Source organism: Hippopotamus amphibius, chromosome 7 (genome assembly GCF_030028045.1).
Source record: "Hippopotamus amphibius kiboko isolate mHipAmp2 chromosome 7, mHipAmp2.hap2, whole genome shotgun sequence".
Lineage (NCBI taxonomy): Eukaryota > Metazoa > Chordata > Mammalia > Artiodactyla > Hippopotamidae > Hippopotamus > Hippopotamus amphibius.
The window spans coordinates 71,156,052-71,176,249 of NC_080192.1; the positions used below are offsets into that span (position 1 = coordinate 71,156,052).

The 20,198-nt window shown below is 38.6% G+C and overlaps 1 protein-coding gene across 1 annotated transcript in view; it reads right to left on the bottom strand.

Moving 5' to 3' along the window:
• The window catches only part of EIF2AK3 (eukaryotic translation initiation factor 2 alpha kinase 3), a 71,233-nt gene that overhangs the window by 24,359 nt on the left and 26,676 nt on the right, over positions 1–20,198 (bottom strand). The window contains exons 3-10 of the mRNA XM_057741556.1: positions 12,125–12,319; positions 10,294–10,427; positions 8,300–8,534; positions 7,279–7,441; positions 5,787–5,927; positions 4,664–4,786; positions 2,840–3,060; positions 2,357–2,469 (exon numbers count right to left, since the gene is read on the bottom strand). Of these exons, the coding sequence (XP_057597539.1) occupies positions 2,357–2,469; positions 2,840–3,060; positions 4,664–4,786; positions 5,787–5,927; positions 7,279–7,441; positions 8,300–8,534; positions 10,294–10,427; positions 12,125–12,319 (1,325 nt within the window). The remainder of the gene's footprint in view (positions 1–2,356; positions 2,470–2,839; positions 3,061–4,663; positions 4,787–5,786; positions 5,928–7,278; positions 7,442–8,299; positions 8,535–10,293; positions 10,428–12,124; positions 12,320–20,198) is intronic.

Consider the following 20,198-nt stretch of genomic DNA (forward strand, 5'->3'; position numbering starts at 1 on the left):
GTCCAACAAGTATCTATCGAATAATGCATGAATAAATGAATGAATGCGTGCATGCGTGCTGAGGAAGATATTCTTCCAGCCATGAGAGGGGGAGTTGAATTAGATTATCATTGGTGTCCCTTATACGGCTTAGTTTATTACTTTATGGCTTGCACACTCATGTTAATTTAGCAGTTGGCTCAGCTGGTTAGAGCATGGCGTTAAGGAGGAGAGACAACAGATCCCAACCCTCCAGGGGCCAATTACCTGCACAGAGAATGAAGAGTAATAACCTGTATCCCTAAAAATAGCTAGTCAAGGTACTTCGGTACAAATCCAGCTCCCCAACTGCAAAAGCCCATGAAGCTCATGTCCTACTCCTGGAGGGCCAACTGAACTATCTTCCTACAGTAAAGAAAACATGCATATGAAAATGGATATATCTTTTGAAAAGGGAAACATCTTATATATGATTACAGACTCTGTACAAATATAAGTATCATCTTGCCTCAGGTCCCAACTTAGGACTTAAATTCATGACTGAATCCACAGCTCATACTCTTGATAAAGCCTAGAACATGGTAGGCACTCAATAAACATCAGGTATCATACAGACCTCCTGTATTTTAGAAACAGTCAGCTGTTCTCTTCAGATTGAATAAAATTAAGTCTAATTCAATTTTAGAGTACATTATTCCAACTCTCTTCACAACAGCCTTACAAATATATGCTTATTCACCATACCCCACTCACCCTCCATCTCTATCTTTCCCTTATTTACTCATGATTTACCGTTCAATTAAAACGTGACCTCGTGTATGACGCCCTCTTGAATCATCACAGCCAGAGTCAGTCACTTAGCTCATGACTTTTTTCTTATATGTTTATGTTTTATCTTGTATCACCCTCCCCTGTGGACATTAAGCTCCTCCAGGAGATAGGCCCAGTCTTTTTATTTCTCCCAAAGCCTGAGCTACTGTCCTGAATACAGCTGTTCAGAGCAGATGTTGATGGACAACGAATGGCTTGGGTAGTGAACTGCCTGTCAGTTGACGGGCCCCTCCTCTCCCTCCCTGCCTGCCTGATGGTGGTGTTGGCCACGGACATGTAAATCAGCATCTTCATTAGCAAAGGTATTAAAGCCCTTACCACTTGCTTGTCGCCTAGTACATTTTGCTAGAACATACTGATGACAGCTAATTCTCAATTTTTGAGAATACAATATGAATGCAGCTTAGATTAAGTCCACAGATAATCAAAATAACACACATTTTAGTTGTAATGTTCTGCCTTATTTGTCACAAAACCATTACCCTAGATATTAAACAGTAAGTTTCATGTAGAACTTCTCCTTGTCCCCATATCACAAAAGTGCTAAGCATGATAGCAAAACAAAGGGGAAAAGTAGCAAAATTCCACGTAATAAGAAAACTGAACCACAATACCATTTCTTGTGCCACAGAGCATCAAAATCTGTACACATGCCAGATTTGCTAACAGATTCTCTACTTTTATTTTACTTTCAAGCTTTGTGAATTGGCTGCTTTTAAAGTAACCCACCTCCCTCTTCTGCTTTTAAAATTGATCTATTCTATTGGTATATTTCTCCCCAGTTTTCTGCTGCTTATTTTAGACAGAAAAAGGATGAAATAAATAACTGAGGATTAAGTAACATAGGAGATGTGTCATATTCTAATAACCTAAAAATTATTTGGTATTAATGCCAAGCCCAGTATGTGGTAGACCTTCAATAACTATGTTCTCTTAATAACAACTCAATTTGGTGGCTGTAATTCTTTTTTTTCTTCTTCCAGTTTTATTGCAATATAATTGACATACATGGTGGCTAGAATTCTAAACCTTTATAACACTATTTCTATCCCTTTCAAATACCACTTTGAATAAGTTCAAGTACCTTGAGGGATAAGTCTGTTTTATTTATCTAGTCATACATTTTTTTCTAAAGTTAAACAAGATCTTAGTTTAGAGGTTGTTTGTTCTTTTTGAATTGAAATACAGCTGGTGTACACTATTATAAGTTTCAGGTGTCCTACATAATGATTTGACCCTTGTATACATTATGAAATGATTACCACGGTAAGTCTAAGAACCACCTGTCCCCACAGGACGTTACTGCGATATTATTAACCATAATCCTTATGCTGTATATTGCATCCCTGAGATTTACCATATAACTGGAGGCTCAGGAGTAGACGCTGAAGGAACAACTTCTCTGTTCTTCAATCTGTCCCGCTCACCATGCCCCCCCCCCCACCCCCCTTGCGGTAACCATCCACTTGTTCTCCGTATCTTCCTGGATTTGAACAGTTAGCAGCAGAAGCTATAACACACGTATATTTTATGATAAGACTCTTACCGTGACACGTATCCAGAGTTTTTTATGTCATTCCAGCTACTGTCATTAGCGTCTCCACTGACAGGATCATACTTATTTTCGGTCTGGCACTGAGTTTCAGATTCCTTCCTTTGCTGATAAGGTGGGGGAAGAAAATCACTCTCAGTACAAAGCTGAATTGAAGTTAGCTAACAATATTAGCCTATAAAATACCATTAAAGAGTAAATAATATTGAGGAAAATAAATGTTTTATAGGAACACAAAATAGCAGCATTTCCTTTGTCAAAGGGAAGGGGCGTGGCCAGGGTGGAGCCAGACTGCAGTGGGTTGAGGAGTGAGGAGGACGAGGTGGTGGAACCAAGAATAAGGAAGACGATGTCTCCAGGGTAAAACTTCAGGAAACGGAGCCCCATGCCCACCACACGCACACACGCACGCACACACTCTAAGCTTTCTGCAGTCCCAACACTTTGAGACAGATGAGGTTCTAAAAACTGTCTTACTCTGTGAGGATGAGGATGGAAGAGTCTGCGCACGATGAAAGTTGTCGCTACGATACAAAACAGAATGGTTCCAACGATTTCTTTCCACCAGTGTAAGAGGAGAACGGGATCCTTTTTGCGGATGTTCTTGTTGTAGTTCGGGTTGTCGAGAAATCTGACTGTGATCTGCGTGCTCCGTTTGTTCCTTTCCCTCTTGTAGTACGGCAGGTAATAACCATTATCTTCAAAACAAACATTAAAAGTGTTTTTTTAAAAAAGATAAATCAATATAGTTCCACCTTTAACTGCTGAAAATTATCCAATTTCCTATGACTTATAACATTAACTCCTTTTTCTAAAGTTTCATCTCTTCTTTAGCACATTTCGACGACTTCATTTTCCCTTTTTCTTCTTTCTACACAAATATATCTTCCTTTATTCCATAAGCATCATACATTTTCTTTCTATTGAACAATAAGACTGAAAAAAAAACCCCTAAGGGCTTCATTATCTCAATAACTCAATCCTTTAAGTGCAAAAAAGAAAAAGTACTCAAATCTCCTTCGAAGATTTTTTTTTTAATTTAATTTAATTAATTATTTTTTTACTTTTTACATTTTTTTGGCTGAGCCGGGTCTTAGTTGTGGTGCGCAGGCTCCAGGGTGCATGGGCTGTTGTTTGTGGCATGCGTGTCCTCTACTTGAGGTGCCCTCGGGAGCAACAGCTGAGGACATGGGCTTAGTTGCCCCTCGGCATGTGGGATCTTAGTTCTCTGACCAGGGATCCAACCAGCAACCCCTGCATTGCGCGCAGGATTCTTTACCACTGGACCACCAGGGACGTCCCGGGGATTTTAAACTTTACTTTCATGTAGCATCAACAAAATACCAAATTTTACCATGACTCATTCTTCACAAGCTGAAAGGAAAACATCTCTACCGTGCTCTCTGGTTCATTTCAGTCTATCAAAATGAGCGTGTCTTAGGAAGCAGCCTGTCTTTTTTATCTTCTATTTTATACCATGTGGGCAGATTACACAATTCTCCCTTCCGTGTATTTTGATTAATATCAGACAGCTGTTTGTAGCTCAGAGCCCTCTGTTTCGTTTTGTTTTTTTTAATCAATTTAAATTCTACAATAATTTCCTAGTTCTATCATCTAGGGTAATTGATGAGGAGTCTATGTTTTTGCCTAACGCAGATATGAAGATATTTTTTGTTTTTTATATCCAACTGTTCAAAAGACTTTCATATCTGAATATACCCTAACTTTAAATACACAGGAATGTGTTTTATGTTAAATTCCACCTATTCTTGACTTCTGTACTAATTTTCTTTGCCTGAAACTAAAATTAAAATAACCCCATTTTATAGCATTTTCACACAGCTCTATGGGAAATACCTGTTTTCTCATTATACAGACTGCTATTATATAGAGTATATTACATAAGCTGATAATTAAATGAGAGCTAATAACAAGAACTAATGCTTAGTGAATGCTTATTATTTGCCAGGCATGGTGCTAATTAAGAGTGTGCATTATGTCATTTAGACCTTACAACAACCCAATCAACAGATATTAGGTTACTATATCTTTGTTTTACAGATGAAGAAACAGAGACACAGGTAAATTAGGTGTGCCCAGCGTAGCATGTGGCAAAACCCTGGCAACCTGTCTTTGGAGCCTTGCACCCTTGGCCACCATTTACAATATTTGCCTCCCAAGATAGTTTATTTTCCACCCTCCAACTGACCACTGTGCATTTGAATTCTAATTTCGAATTATTACATTGAAATAAACAGAAAATTAAAACCACATTTTCAATCCAAGTGGAATCACACTTACCATACGGATACTGCAAGATTGAAAGTGCACCATTACTGTACTCTTCATGAGAAAACTTATCATTACTAAGACATTTGTCAAATTCATCAGACCCCACCAAGACAGGAGTTCTGGAAGGAGAATCTAAAAGAAAATGGTAAAATCCTAACTGTTATGACTTTAATGAAAACGCGTATGCCTCATTCACCCAAAAAACAGATATTCAAATAGCACAGTTCAGTTCAAATATGTAAGCCAAACAAACAGCCTAAGGTTCTTTCCCTTGAAAAGCACAGTCTTCTAGACAAGATGAGTCATTTAAACAAGTAATTAAAATATGATGTGATATATGTGATAAAAAACATATACAAGGTACATAAAGATAGCTGAAGAAAATAGATGGCTTAGTATTTGAATTCAACTCAAACTGAGTGTCTCAAATATGATGTGATAACCAGATGTTTCATAAATATTCTTTTTTTAATGACTTTTTTAAAAATTCATTTATTTATTTATTTATTTATTTATTTATTTATTTATTTATTTGCTGTGTTGGGTCTTCCTTGACGCACTCGGGATTTCTCTAGCTGTGGTGAGCGGGGGCTACTCTTTATTGTGATGTGAGGGCTTCTCAGTGTGGTGGCTTCTCTTGTTGTGGAGTATGGGCTCTAGGCACGCGGGCTTCAGTAGTTGCAGCACATGAGCTCAATAGTTGTGGCGCACGGGCTTAGTTGCTCCGTGGTACCTTCCTGGGGCAGGGATCAAACCCGTGTCCCCTGCATTGGCAGGCAGATTCTTAACCACTGCGCCACCTAGGAAGTCCCCATAAATATTCTTAATATAAATATGTTAAGAGCTAAATGATACCAAGGCATGGTCAGAGAATGGTTAAGAGTTTTTCTAAGCTGTCTAGAGAAATATTTTATTAACATTGATTTCTATAGAAGCAGCAGCTACTTCAATGAAATCATGTTCTAAAGGATAATCAAAATCCATTAACATCTGAAATACCATCCCAGTTTATCAGAAAATATAGAAATATAATAGTTGTGACCTCTGTGATATTCAAAACTAGGGCAAAGAGAGTTATGATTAGGCCTCTGAACACCTTAATACCATTTATAAAAGTTCATAATTCACTTACGAATTAAGGGTTTCCATTTGATTGTTGGCAAAGGAATAATTGCATTTTCACCATTGACAGATTCCAAGGCTTTGGGACTCGTAGGAAATTTTTCTGAAATTCTGACTGATGACTGCAGATACAGCTGGCCTCTGTACATTCCTGAATCAACCAGAACACTGTTAATTATGTCTAGAATCAAGCATCATTGATTTTTTTTTCAAAGAAGGTTCATTTTGATTTAATAAAATTAGATGAATTCCAGTTATTTATTCATGTGCTACATAGCTCTTTTCAAAGAATCACCCCTGAAGCACTCAAATTTGATCCAAAGGTTATTCAACAAAAACATGGGAGGAAAATTACACACAAGTCACAATGTTTCTCACTGAATAATTTTTGGTAATTACTGGAAAACTCTTCCAGTAGGCAAATTCAAAGAAAAGAAATCGCTATACTCTTATGAAACGAATGGTTTAGATGAGATAACCATTTCCTTAAGAAAATCTAAACATCTATCTTTCAAGACATACTGCTAACAATTCAATTAAGTACTCTCATAACACATGTGTGACATGCTATTCCTTCAAATTCTTGCATTTCACTGAGATTGAGGGGAGGGTAGCACACTGATAGAGCTTAAAGAATTTTATGAGTATCTGACCACAAAATGAGTTCAACTAATTAGATTCCAGAGTTTTCAAAATGTTTTATATTAAAGACTTTCAACTGCCCAGTAGCACACCAGAATTTTGTTTTACTTTTTGAGATAAACTGTATAAATGCATAGAAAAAATAAATAATTAAGGGGGAGCAAATTGATATAGATGCAAATACAAATGTAAAAAGTTTTAGACTTTGAGGATACATAAGTAATGTGAAATCATTGCTATGTAATGGCAACATTTTTAAGCCTTTTAAATATAGGTCTCAGAGGAAAAAAAAATATGCTATAGTAATTAAAGGTTTCCAAATTGGATAAATGGGAAAAAAATGCCAGAATGGAAATCAAAGTATAAATCTTTTTTTTTTTAATTTTATTTATTTATTTTTATTTTTCGGCTGTGTTGGGTCTTCTTTGCTGCCCATGGGCTTTCTCTAGTTGTGGCCAGTGGGGGCTACTCTTCGTTGTGGTGCACAGGCTTCTCATTGCAGTGGCTTCTCTTGTTGCAGAGCACAGGCTCTAGGCACCTGGGCTTCAGTAGTTGCAGTGTGTGGGCTCAGTAGTTGTGGCACACGGGCTCTAGGGCACAGGCTCAATAGTTGTGGCTTAGTTGCTCTTCCGCATGTGGAATCTTCCCGGACCAGGGAATGAACCTGTGTCCCCTGCATTGGCAGGCAGATTCTTAACCACTGTGCCCCCCGGGAAGTCCCCAAAGTATAAATCTTAAGGTCAGAGAATGTACTTAGGAATTAAAACTACTACAGGCACTTCTGAAGTAGGAAGAAACAATGTAGGAATAAAATCTAGATGTCAACATGTACTATCACCAGATAAGAGAAAACCACTCACCCAAGTAAACGCTGTTTTCTGTGGCTCCTCGGGCAGCTTCTACGATGTCTTCTTCATCTTCTAAAACTCCCTCATTAGTGGCATAACTTGTATCATCAAAAAGACTGATGGGAATGACTTTGCCATCCTTAACCAACCAGGCAGATGCAATGGGAGTACAAAACTAAACAAAAATGGAAAAGAAATTTTAAACAATTTCAAGCAGTATTTATATGCATCCCAACTCCCGAAATACCATTTAAAACCAATTTCTTTCAGAATTTTCACTTTTCCAGCTTTATTCAGGTATAATTGACAAATAAAAAATGTACGTATTTATGGTGTACAGTGTGATGTCTTGATAACTTGTATGCACTGTGAAATAATTAGCACAATCAAGCTAACTGATATATTTATCATCTCACAGTTATTTTGTATTATATTAATGTTTTAAGAACATTTAAGGTCTATTCTCTTCATTTCTGTTTAATATTCTGAGGAACCTCCATGCTGTTTTCCATAATGTCTATGCCAATTTACATGCTCACCAAAAGTGCACGGAGACACACTGTTGTACACTGTTCACCAACACCCTCACCAATCCTTTGTCTTTTTCTTAATAGCCATTCTAACAGATGTAAAATCACAAACTTCTCTTTTTTTCTTAAGAACTTTTATTGAGATATAACTGACATACAATAAACCGCAAATATTTTAAGTGTACGATTTGATTTTTTTTTCTTATTAGTAATGTATATATGGCAATCCCAATCCCCCAATTCATCCTGCCCCGCGTTCCCCCCTTGGTGTCCATATGTTTGTTCTCTACATCTGTGTCTCTGTTTCTGCCTTACAAACCAGTTGATCTGTACCATTTTTCTAGATTCCACATATATGCATTAATACACGACATTCGTAAAATCAAAATTTCTTAGAGCACAGAGAACAAGCTGAAAATCCAAAATAGCAGTCACTACCCTCTACCCAACACGTTTGATCAAACTGAGAAGGAAAGGAACATATTTATAATGGTTCTAGGTACCTGGTATTCCCACTCCAGATGTCCTCCTTTCTTACTAAAGGCCATAACTTTCCAGTCAGCAACAGAGACCTTGATCACTGTGTCCACCGTGGCAGCTTCCTGTTCTTCCACATCTGAAATAATTTTAGACTGTTCTTTGTTTCCTCTGGGCTTTAAGGTGCTTTCAATAAATCCGGCTCTAGTTTCCATGTCTGGAATATACCGAAGTTCAAAGTGGCCAACACTGAAATTCCACCTTAAATTTACAAAGGTGTGTTTTAGAAATTTACATTTAAATAAAGGGACCAAATAATAAAGAACTCTTCTAGAGTGAAGAAGCAAACACTACAATTTTGTGATGAGAAAAGGAACAACTCAACACAACCTTCTGGAAAGGAGCGCGCTACTGATTTATGCCACAAGAGGGCGTAACATGATCCTGACCCTTCAGAAACAGTGGTTCTGAGAGTTGTGACCTGACAACAGCCCTGGGACAGATTTTTCTTTCAAAAATTAACAAATGTTCACATTTCCAAATCAGAGTGATATTCTCAAAACACATCAGAGTCACCTTAAAATGCGGCCGCTTGCAGTCGGCCTTACATCTTATTTAAAGCCTAGGCACATTTCATTAAAGTGCAGAGAAATTAATATATCCCAATAAACCAATGTAAAAGGCAAGACGAATGCATCGCTTTTAGATTTTTTATGAAAATACAGCCTAGAAAGGCAACGTGGCCCAGTATACCAAGCCTGAAGGTCATACCGCCTCAGCTTCAATCTCACATCTCTACTGACTGACATCTGGCCAGTCATTTAACCTTTTCTGCGTTTCAGTGTCCATAGCCACAAGGTGGCAGAAGCAATGTTTCCTCTGTAATACACAGAAAAATCATTCATCTATTGACACTATAATGGTCTTGACACTTTGATGTAAAATGGCCCTAGAATTCTGACATCTGTTAAAAAACAGACACTATGGATCTTAGATACCAGACTCTTGCCATTCTGATAACTCAAGTTCTGTGAAGTTGGACACCTGCTCCTATGGTGGCTGAGCACCCAGAGAGCACGCAACACTTCAGAAAACAAAATCCCATCAGGATACAGAAGGTCGGGTTGCCAGCAGAGGCGAAGCCCTACTCATGGTCCAGTGAATGGAGAGAATACATTCTTCACTGAATTTGAGTAAACAGTTTTCAGGAAAGGAAACTGAATTAGACTGCATCAGATTAGACAAAATCTGAAAGTCTGGTTCACTTTCAAAAGATAAAGATGGGATCTCAACTTCTTTTTTACTGCACAGCAGTTTAACATTTAAATATTAGGTTTAAAAAAGTCAAGTATGTGAATTACTGCCAGCATAGCTAATCCAATCATGTTATTTTAAATGTAAAAATTTACATTATCTGAAAAAGGAAACAAAAAAGTAGTTGATCAAATAAATTATACTTGACCACTTTAAGAAAACAGACTAAAATATTATTTTAAAATTGGAAGTGGTCATCAAACAAACCATGAAACTACCTACTAGAGAGAAATGCAGGGTCATACAGGCCCAAGTGAAACAAAGCACATCAGCTTTGTCTTAAGAGTTTTCTGCGTTCAGAGAACTCTGATCAGTGAAGTTGCTATGAAAAATATCATTAACCTAAGACTATAAGCTAATGCACAGTCATTGTCCTCCTGGTTACCATATCCTGAAGCAAATGGTGAGAAGTTCAGTTCAGATCTGTTAATAATTATGAAGCTGTTTTAAATTTAGGGGCTACATTTCTCTTAAAAGAGAGTATGCTGGGGGAATTCCCTGGCGTTTCCACTGCAGCAGGCATGGGTTCTATCCCTTGTCAGGGAATTAAGATCCTGCATGCCACGTGGCAAGGCCAAAAAAAAAAAAGAGCTGTATGTTTTTGGGGAAACAAAATAGTTAAGAAAATCTCCACAAAGACAAAGCCGATAAATTCTGGTCTTGTTGTACTTCTAAACATCAACAGCAACTTTATCTGAATACACACTTCTCATTGCCACTACGAGGTCCGACGGCTCGAACGGTTTTCTGGGTGCGCTGCAGAAGCAGGATGTCTTCTTCTTGTTCCATTTCATCATTATCCCACTGGCGACAACCCAAAGCTGAACAGATGTACCTCACCTGAAAAGACAGATGTAAAATTAGTAAAGAGAACAAGTTACAGGAGATCAGAAACAATAAAAGACTTTTGATAATTTATAAAAAGTGACAGGAAATTGAGGAAATGTGTAAAAAGTACCCAAGCATTAAGAAGCAACAGCTATACTGTAGAGCACAGGGAATCCTACTCAATACTCTGTAATGACCGATATGGGAAAAGAATCTAAAAAAGAGTGGCTATATGTACATGCATAACTGATTCACTTTGCTGTACACCAGAAACTAACACAACATGTAAATCAACTATCCTCCAATAAAAATGTTTTAAAAATAAATAAAAACTGAAAAAGAAAAAGAAAGAAGCAGCAACAGCTAGACCACCACCAACTCCTAAAATGCAACATTTAGAACCATAAAAGTATCAATGAATATTTATTTCAGGGAATGAGTTTCAGGAGTTAGACAATTTTAGTCTTACTCTGAGCATTTCCATGGAAGAAATGGATAACTAGTGGCAATCTCTTAGTAATAAAATCATTAATAAAATTCTAGGTGAATTAAAAAAAAGCAACCTCAGAGTTTCCAAATAACAGAAGTTATTTAGTTTTTAAAAATTTGAACCTTTTCTAATAGCTGTAGTATTTTAAAGTACCTCCTTCAAATCTTCATTCAAAGGAAAAGGAAGGCTTTTAGTATGATGTGACCAAAACCCTCACAGAAAGATGCATACCTGCTAGAATACCAGAATTTTGTAGCGGCACATCAAATCAGAGAACCAGGTGACCGGGTTCAATCCCATTGTTTTACAGATGAGAATACTGAAGGAAAGAGAGGATCACAAGGTCTCCTCAACACGATACAGATGCAGGTGACCGGAGAAGGCAGAGAAGCATCTGCCAGAGCAGAAGGGCCTATGGAGTCTAACACTCAGACAAGGGATCGTTAAGTTTGAAAAACTTGAGGGTCAAAGATCTTTTTTCTATTCTTCCTTGTTTTTGTCTTAAGTCTATATACAAATATTCAACTATCAATGTGTTAAGGGGTTAAAAAGAGATTTTTACCTTTCTAAGAAGCATGTTTTTAATTAGTTATTCCCAATAATGGATTTATATTATAAGACCCAATCTTAGAACCAGATCATCTCCTAAGAGCCAATGATGGAGAAAGTCTAGGTCATTAACAGCATGACTTTTCATCAGACAGATCTAAGTCAAATCTGACCTTGAAAGTTTCTGAACCTTTAAAAGTCTCAGTTTTCTCATCTGTAAAATGAGCACAAACTTTCTTCTCGGATCCTCTTATGACAGACTCAAACTAGAGAAATAAATAAGTAGTAGCAATTATTCTTATCATCAGGATTACTAATCTTTGGAGGGTTCCTCATCTATCTAAATAAAATTTTAAAAATGTAACCATTGGGAATATTGTCATGAGTTCAAAATAATGCATGAAAATTGCACCTGACACACAGCAGACCAGTTTTTCATTCTCTTCCTCCTGCCGTTCCTGGCTCTGCTGTTTCTTCTATTATCTTGGATAAATTTAGTTTCTCTTAATAATATTTCCCCCTTTCTACTTCACAGATCTTTCATCAAAAGAAATGATATCCTCAGGGGAAAATTGTAACAAATCTCAACCAGTAATAGTACAGTTTAAGAAATCATTTCTCCTATTCCTATTTATTCTGATTTCTCCCCAAACTGAATGTTTTTACTCACCTTTCCGCTATAGGCACTGAGTCCATATGTAGTAAGAGACTTTCCTCCAACCAAGACGACATCATCTCCAAATTTATAAGAAGATTCAAGAAGTGATTCAACTGTAAACGGAACTGTTTCCATGCTCTCACGGTCCCGGTCCCACTGGAAGAGGTCTCCATCCAGGGAAGGAATGATCATCTTATTCCCAAATACCTAAAATAAAAGCTAACTTTTAAAAGAATCTTATGAATGGATAAAGATGTGGTACATATATACAAGGGAATACTACTCAGCCATAAAGAAGAATGAAATACCGTCATTTGTGGCAACATGGATGCAACAAGACATCATATGAAGTGAAGCAAGTCAGAAAGCGAAAGACAAATACCATATGACATCACTTATATGTGGAATCTACAACACAACACAAATGAACTTACATACGAAACAGAAACAGACTCAGACATAGAGAATAGACTTGTCATTGCCAAGGTGGAGGTGGGGTTGGGGACAGATGGATTGGGAGTTTGGAATTAGCAGGTGCAAACTAGTATATATAGAATGAATACACAACAAGGTCCTACTGTACAGCACAGGGAACTATATTCAATATCCTGTGATAAACCACAATAAAAAAGAATATGAAAAAGAACACATATACGTATAACTGAGTCACTCTGTTATATAGTAGAAATTAACACAACATTGTAAATCAACTATATGTCAATAAAATAAATCTTAAAAAAATTAAATAAAAGGATCTTAACTGTAGGAGTAGGAACTAAGAGCTGTAGTCTCACACCTGATGTACTCAGGCCTCCTGAGCAGGATACAAAGCTTCACAGCTCATCCACCAAAAGCAACTTAAAAGAACCACCCATCTCTCCTGCACAGGTACACTCCAGTATGGTTTTGCCCAAACTCTGCCACGATCCCGGAGTGTTCCACAAGAGAGTTACTAAAGGAGAGTTCTGGGACCAAGTGAGTTCAAGAGGTTACTGCAGGAGTTCTAATAGCAGTTACTATGTTAACATATAGTATGATTTTCTAGTAGTAAAGGGATAGTTTATGCAGCCCTTTCCAGGCCTATTTTACCCAGGCCAATTACCCTCCTAGATTCAGATCCAAGGAACACAGGTTGATTTAAGCAGCATCCCATTCTCTCTTTTACTCACTTTCTCAGATCTGCTATGAGCTTGAAGCCTGGTAACCAAGCTTACTCATTTCATGCTCTTAGTTGTCCTTCCTGCTTTTCACAATGTTTACTGAGGGCCTACTAAGTGCCTGGGACTATTCTGCTGCTTAGAATGCACAAGTGAACAAAACAAATTTAAAACAAAAAAAAAACGGGAAGTTCCCTGGTTGCCTAGTGGTTAGGACTCAGGGCTTTCACTGCTATGGCCCAGATTCAATCCCTGGTTAGGGAACTGAGATCCTGCAAAACGTGAGGCGCAGCTACAACAAAACAAAAAATAAAATAAAACGAAACAAAACCAAACCTGGCATTGCGGAGCTCAATCTCTGGTGTTGGGAGACAAATAACATAATAAATAACTGCACAGTACATTAGGTGTTAAATGCCATAGGGGGAAAAAAAAAAACAGAACAAGATGAAGGGGGAATGGATACAAGTGTATGGCAGGGGAGGGGGACTTGTCCATAAAGGTTAAGTTCAGGGTGGGCCCCATTGAGAAAGTAACATTTGAGCAACACCTAAAAGCACAGGGCGTTGACCCTGCTGGTAGCGGGAGAGCAGCCTTTACAGTTTACAAAGGCCTTAAGGGGGGAGTGTGCCGGGACAAGGAAAGGGAACAGGCTGTAGAGGAAGGATGGAGGCGGAGAGGGCTAGCAGAAGGCCTGAGACCATGGCGGTGGTGGTGGGCGGCAGTGGAGGTGTTGACCGTGGTTAGATGTGGGATATAAATGGAAGGTAAAGCCACCAGGATTTCGTGGTGGATTCCTTGTACAGAATGAGCAAAAGAAAAGATCCCACGATGACTCTAAAGGTTTTGGCCAAGAACACCTGGTTTCTTGAGCAAGTTAAATTAGTACATGCCTTTGTGACACTGGCCTTTTGGCATTTAAAAATAGGCACACCTTGGGAATTCCAGGGTGGTCCAGTGGTTAGGACTTGGCTCTGCCACCGTGGTGGCCCAGGTTCAATGCCTGGTCAGGGAACCAAGATCCCACAAGCCGCACGGAGTAGCCAAAAAAAAAAAAAAGAGAGAGAGAGAGAGACACATACACACACAATTTGACTTATTTCAGCTAATGACACAACTATTTCCCTGAACTTCGGAAAGAGGACTATGAAAGAAGTATGAGTTTAAAAACAAACAGAATTTCTCTATGGACTTCTTTGTTCCTTAAGCAGCAGAATCCTGTCTTTAAAGGGATATTTATAGGGATATTTTAAAAAGATCCTTTTCAGTCACAAACAGTTCTAAGTTGATGCTCAGCCAATATGTCCTTCCCCCACCCCACCCCCACCCCCTGTGGTCAGCTTTGCCCCACACCCCCGGGCTCTAGAAGACAGGCTGAAACACACAACTCTAATCCACTTCTTTCCTCCATTCTGTACTTCAAATCCTTATATCTCCTGCCTAAACTACTATAACAGCCTCTTTACAGTTCTTAACTGAAAATTCCCTCAATCTAACCTCCAGGCATATCTTCTGGATTAATCTCTGGGTCAGAGTTAAGCTTGTTATGACACTATTCAAAAATCCTCAACAGCTCTCCGTTATCTTCTTACTAAAGACCCCAAATCCTAAGTCTGACATTCAAAGTCCTCTAAACATGACCTCAAACAACCTTTTCCTCCTTGTCTTTCACTTTTCCCATGTGGGTGGAAATCAGGTGTCATTACTTAAGCAGGATATTTAATGTTATTACTGTTACTGTTCAGTTACGTCATTGTCCACGTCATTTCTTTCCCCTAGAACCCCCTCCTGTACCAACACTGCCCGCTGAAATACTACCTGGCCTTCATGTTTTTGCTTTGGAATCCAAGAAAATTTTAGCAGTGTAAGTTTGCTGACCAAAGTCCTAATACTGTACTTTTTGCTCTAACTATAAACTGAGACACCATTACAGTCTCAGAAATTGTTTATTGTACCTCTAACAAATACTTATCAGGTATGCTAATGTGTATACATTTATGGGGGGGTTGGGGGGGTTTGTTTTGTTTTGGCTGCATTGCACCTTCATTGCTGTGTGCGGGCTTCTCATTGCGGTGGCTTCTCTTGTTGTGGAACATGGGCTCCAGGCACTCGGGCTTCCGTAGTTGCAGCACACAGGCTCAGTAGTTGTGGCACGTGGGCCCTAGAGCACAGGCTCAGTAGTTGTGGTGCACGGGCTTAGCTGCTCCTCAGCATGTGGGCTCTTCCCGGACCAGGGATCAAACCTGTGTCCCCTGCATTGGCAGGTGGATTCTTAACCACTGTGCCACAAGGGAAGTCTGACATCTATGTTTATACAGTGGCTGTAAAAGTAATGCACTCAAACCTAGTGCCCAGATTTTGCTATCTAATTCCATTCCCCACCAAAAGAACAAAGGCTCCTGAGAGAAATGGCTGACTCCAGGGGTGGGACAGGGCAGGTACAAGATGAGCCTCTGACACATCTTATTAGTCTAGAAAGTAAGGATATGCACAAAAAAAGACAGGAACATGTCAGTGACCACACCTGGAATTTAAGCACCAGAATGATTAAGTACTGAATTACAAAGCACTGAAAAAAATAAGGAATTTATAAGTCCATACTGATAACAAATAGATAAAATAAACATATGGGGGAGAAGGGAGGGCTTTTACTGCAATAAAATGCCAAGTGTCTAGCGGTAAGTATGAAGGGAAGACTGGAGTTGGAAAAATTAGCATCTTGCAGTCATCACAGTAAAGGCTGCATCGGGCAAAAATCAGCCATGGTGTTAAATCTAGGGGAATATTTTGATGAGGATGGTCTTTGCATGGTCTTAAAGTATCTTCTCACAGACTGCTTATTAGTTACAATAAATTAAAACAAAACAAAACAGAAACAGTCATTATATAGCGGAGAATTCAAACAATACCTTGACTGGATGATCAAATAAGTGACAGGTGGGAAACACTAAGAGAAGATACATCACCCATGCAGCATTCTGAGCCAAGCACGCACAGCCTGGATCTCATCACCAGGACACATCAGACAAGCACAAAATGAGGAAAGTTCTATTTTTGTAAATAAAAGGGCAGAGAGACTATATTCTTCAGAAATGTCAATGTCATAAAAGAGTCCGTTGGGGGGAAAATCCAGATTAAAACAGGTGAATTTAACAAGTAACTGCACTACCTGACCCTAGACTAGATGCTATACTGGAAGTGGAGGACACTATAAAAGACATTATTAGGTCAACTGATGAAACTGGAATATGGATGGTAAAGTGTCAATATAAATTTATGAAGTTGATTACTGTACTGTGATTGTGTAAAAGAATATCTCTACGAGGAAATGCACACTGAAGCATTTAGGAGTAAAGGGCTACAATGGAGGGAATTCCCTGGTGTTCCAGGGGTTAGGAATTGGTGCTTTCACTGCTGACGGCACGGGGTTCGATCTCTGGTTAGGGAACTAAGATCCTGCAAGCTGTGCAGCATGGCCAAAAAAAAAAAGGCTACAATGGGTATTTATCTTTAGACGTTTCAAGAAAAAAAGAGTGTGTTACGGGAATTTTGGATATACTAAAGAGAGAATGAGACACAACTCAAATGATAAAGCAAACAAGTTTTGAGCAGATAAATCTGGGTATATAAGGGTTGGTTCTTTTTTTTGGGTGCCACTTTTCATACCAAAAAGTGTGCAACTTTTTGTAGCGTGAAATTATTTCCAAATAAGAGGTTAAAAAGGGAAGAAAGATACTCAAGAGCCTTGCAGTAGCTCTATAATGAAACTCAGAAGGCTATACCATTAAATCGAAGGCTCATCATAATTCTGGACATTTAAAGATCTCCAATTATTACTCTTTATTTAAAAAACATTTGACTTTTAATAAGCTCTCAAGTGACATCAGTATGTACACATATATATACCACCTCATGTTATCTTAGAGTTTTTTAAAATAATTTTATTTATTTATTTATTGGCTGTGTTGGGTCTTTGTTGCTGCACGTGGGCTTTCTCTAGTTGTGGAGAGCGGGGGCTACACGCCATTGCAGTGTGTGGGCTTCTCATTGCATGGTTTCTCTTGTTGCGAAGCACACGGACTCTACGTTTGCGGGCTTCAGTAGCTGCAGCACACGGGCTCAGCAGATGTGGCCGCATGGGCTTAGCTGCTCCACGGCATGTGGGATCTTCCCAGACCAGGGCTCAAATCCATGTCCCCTGCATTGGCAGGTGGATTCTTAACCACTGAACCACCAGGGAAGTTCTATCTTAGTTTTAACACTACTATTTTATTCTTTGCCTTCTTATATTTCTTGATAACAATAGATAAAAGATTATATTTTCAAAAATTAAAGCTTTTCTTTTTAACTTTTGAAGAATGTCCAACCTGAAGTTGTCATTAAGAACAGATTTAGGTCATAGTTTACATACCTTACAATAACGGTACTGTAGTGTTTAGCCAATGTGATCACCCACTTTAAGTTATATATATCTGTTAGAAAATCAAGTGTTTACTGTTCTCTACCTTCCATATTATGTTAGGTATTCTCTATTCTATTTACTAGAACAATAAATTCAAATTGCGATAAAATTTAAAACATAGGTATTGTCTGGTAATGTCAACAGTAGTACTAGTTGAGTACAAATAGGGAGAACAGGTGTGCATCACTACAAGAAAGAGGAAGAGTGGTTAGTGGGTCTGTAGTAAACAAATAATATTTATTTTTACTTGTTTCCTCTTCCATGAAACAACTTCTTTCTCCCTAAAGAAGCAGCACGTCCTTAGGGAACACACTGGCTTCTAAGTGCAACCCCCCCCCAACCCCCACAAAAAACAAACCAAAAACATCCATCAAACAGGAGCTAAAATTCATCTTTGCTTCCAAACATAAAAGAAAGTAAACTTATCTGCAATTAAAAACATGGCTTAAACAACCAAGAAGATTTCATATGATTGACCATGTTGAGAAAAACTGCCTTATTTTAAAAGAGTGCAAAACCCAGAACAAAAAAGCATTATGATTCAACACTCAATCATGTCATATTTCTGGATGCTGATTTTAAAGTTCACTTTTAAAGAGCTGCTCTTCACTAATTGGCTGCTTATGACTCATACCCTCAGCTGCTAACCTCTGCACCAATCGCTGTGAAGCCTTTCAGGCTGCATCTGTGAAAGCAGATGGTGCTTTTTCCTTGAGAGCCACAAGAAGCGATGTATGCCTGAAGTTCAGGTAGAGAGATGACATCACCCCTCAGAAGAGCATTACCTCACCCTCCCAGCATAGGAATGAGTCACCCGGAGAGTCAGCTGCAAATCTCTTGGTATAAAAAATGCAGGTTACGGTGATGCATTTTCACATTCCACTGATCTGCCTCTGGAAACAGCTTATTTGTTCGGATTCGCTGCTCTGCACCTCAGACTAATTAATTACTTGACTGGCTGCCCACTTCAGTCATTTTTAAAAATACAAAATGCTTGTTATTTGGGGGGTTTTCCTCTATTTGTTTTTTCCTGCTGATAATTTTAAAAATAAATTTTAAAATAAAAGGTTTGTCAAATCAGCTGGCAAACGCGGTACCAAAGATATAATCAAGGTCTTTAACCACACAGTCACAAAGCAGTTTGGTAAAGTAATTCAATTACCATTTCTGAACAAAATTGAAATGGCATAATGAATACCAGTGGCACATGTCCTCAAGGACCCTCTGAAATCAGAATGTGAGATAAGAACTATATTTTCAAGTGGCAGAAGGAACGTCAACTGAGAAAATAAATACTACTACTAACATGACTATAACCAGCAATAAAAACAAAAATCCTTGGTATATGAAAAAATACATTTTCATTTGGTTCGTCCTTCTTTTTCTGTGCAACCACCTCCCCACCGACCCACCCCCAACCTCCCACTATCAACACATACACTTGTGGCGGTATACTCAACTTTATTTTAACTTAGTATTTTAAAGTCAATTACAGGGACTTCCCTGGTGGCACAGTGGTTAAGAATCTGCCTGCCAATGCAGGAGACATGGGTTCGATCCCTGGTCTGCAGGATCCCATATGCTGTGGAGCAACTAAGCCCGTGAGCCACAACTAGGGAGCCTGTGCTCTAGAGCCCCAGAGACACAACTATTGAAGTCCGCGTGCCTAGAGCCCGTGCTCCGCAACAAGAAAAGCCACCACAATGAGAAGCCCGCGCACTATAATGAAGAGTAGCCCTCGCGCACTGCAAGTAGACAAAGCCCTCAACACAGCAACAAAGACCCAACGCAGCCAATAAATAAATAAATAAAAATTTAAAAAATTATAATAAAGTCAATCACAGGCATCATGTCATTTCACCTATACATACTTCAGTATTCATTGCTGAGAAGTAACTACCATGCCAATGTTACCTCTAACAGAGTTAAGAATAATTCCTTAAATCATCTAATAATGAAATTTCCCTGATTATTGCAAAGACATACTATATAATTGGTTTGCTCCAACAAGGAATTTAAACTCCACATATTACTTTTGATTCTTTTTTCCCCTATAAGGGCCCCTTTCACTCCCTTTTTCGCACAGTGATTTACCTGAGAAACCAGATTACTCATCCTACAGAACGTCCCACAGTTTGGATTCTGCATATCACTTAACTTGTTCCTTTATTCCCTGTATTTGCTTAAAAAGTATAATTAGAACTGGAGCTTTGATCTGATGCAGGTTTGATTTTTCAGACAAGACTACTTCACAGGTGGTGCTATACACTTCCTACTATAAAAGACATCAGAAAGCAACAGCTGACGGGCTGAATCTGACCACTGCCTGTTTCTGTCTGCAAAGCTTTATTGGAATACGGTCATGCTTATTCATTTCTGTATTGTCTGTGGCTGCTTTCCCATTACAACTACAGAGACCCTATGGCCCACAAAGCCCAAGATCTTTACTATGTAGCCCTTTACAGAA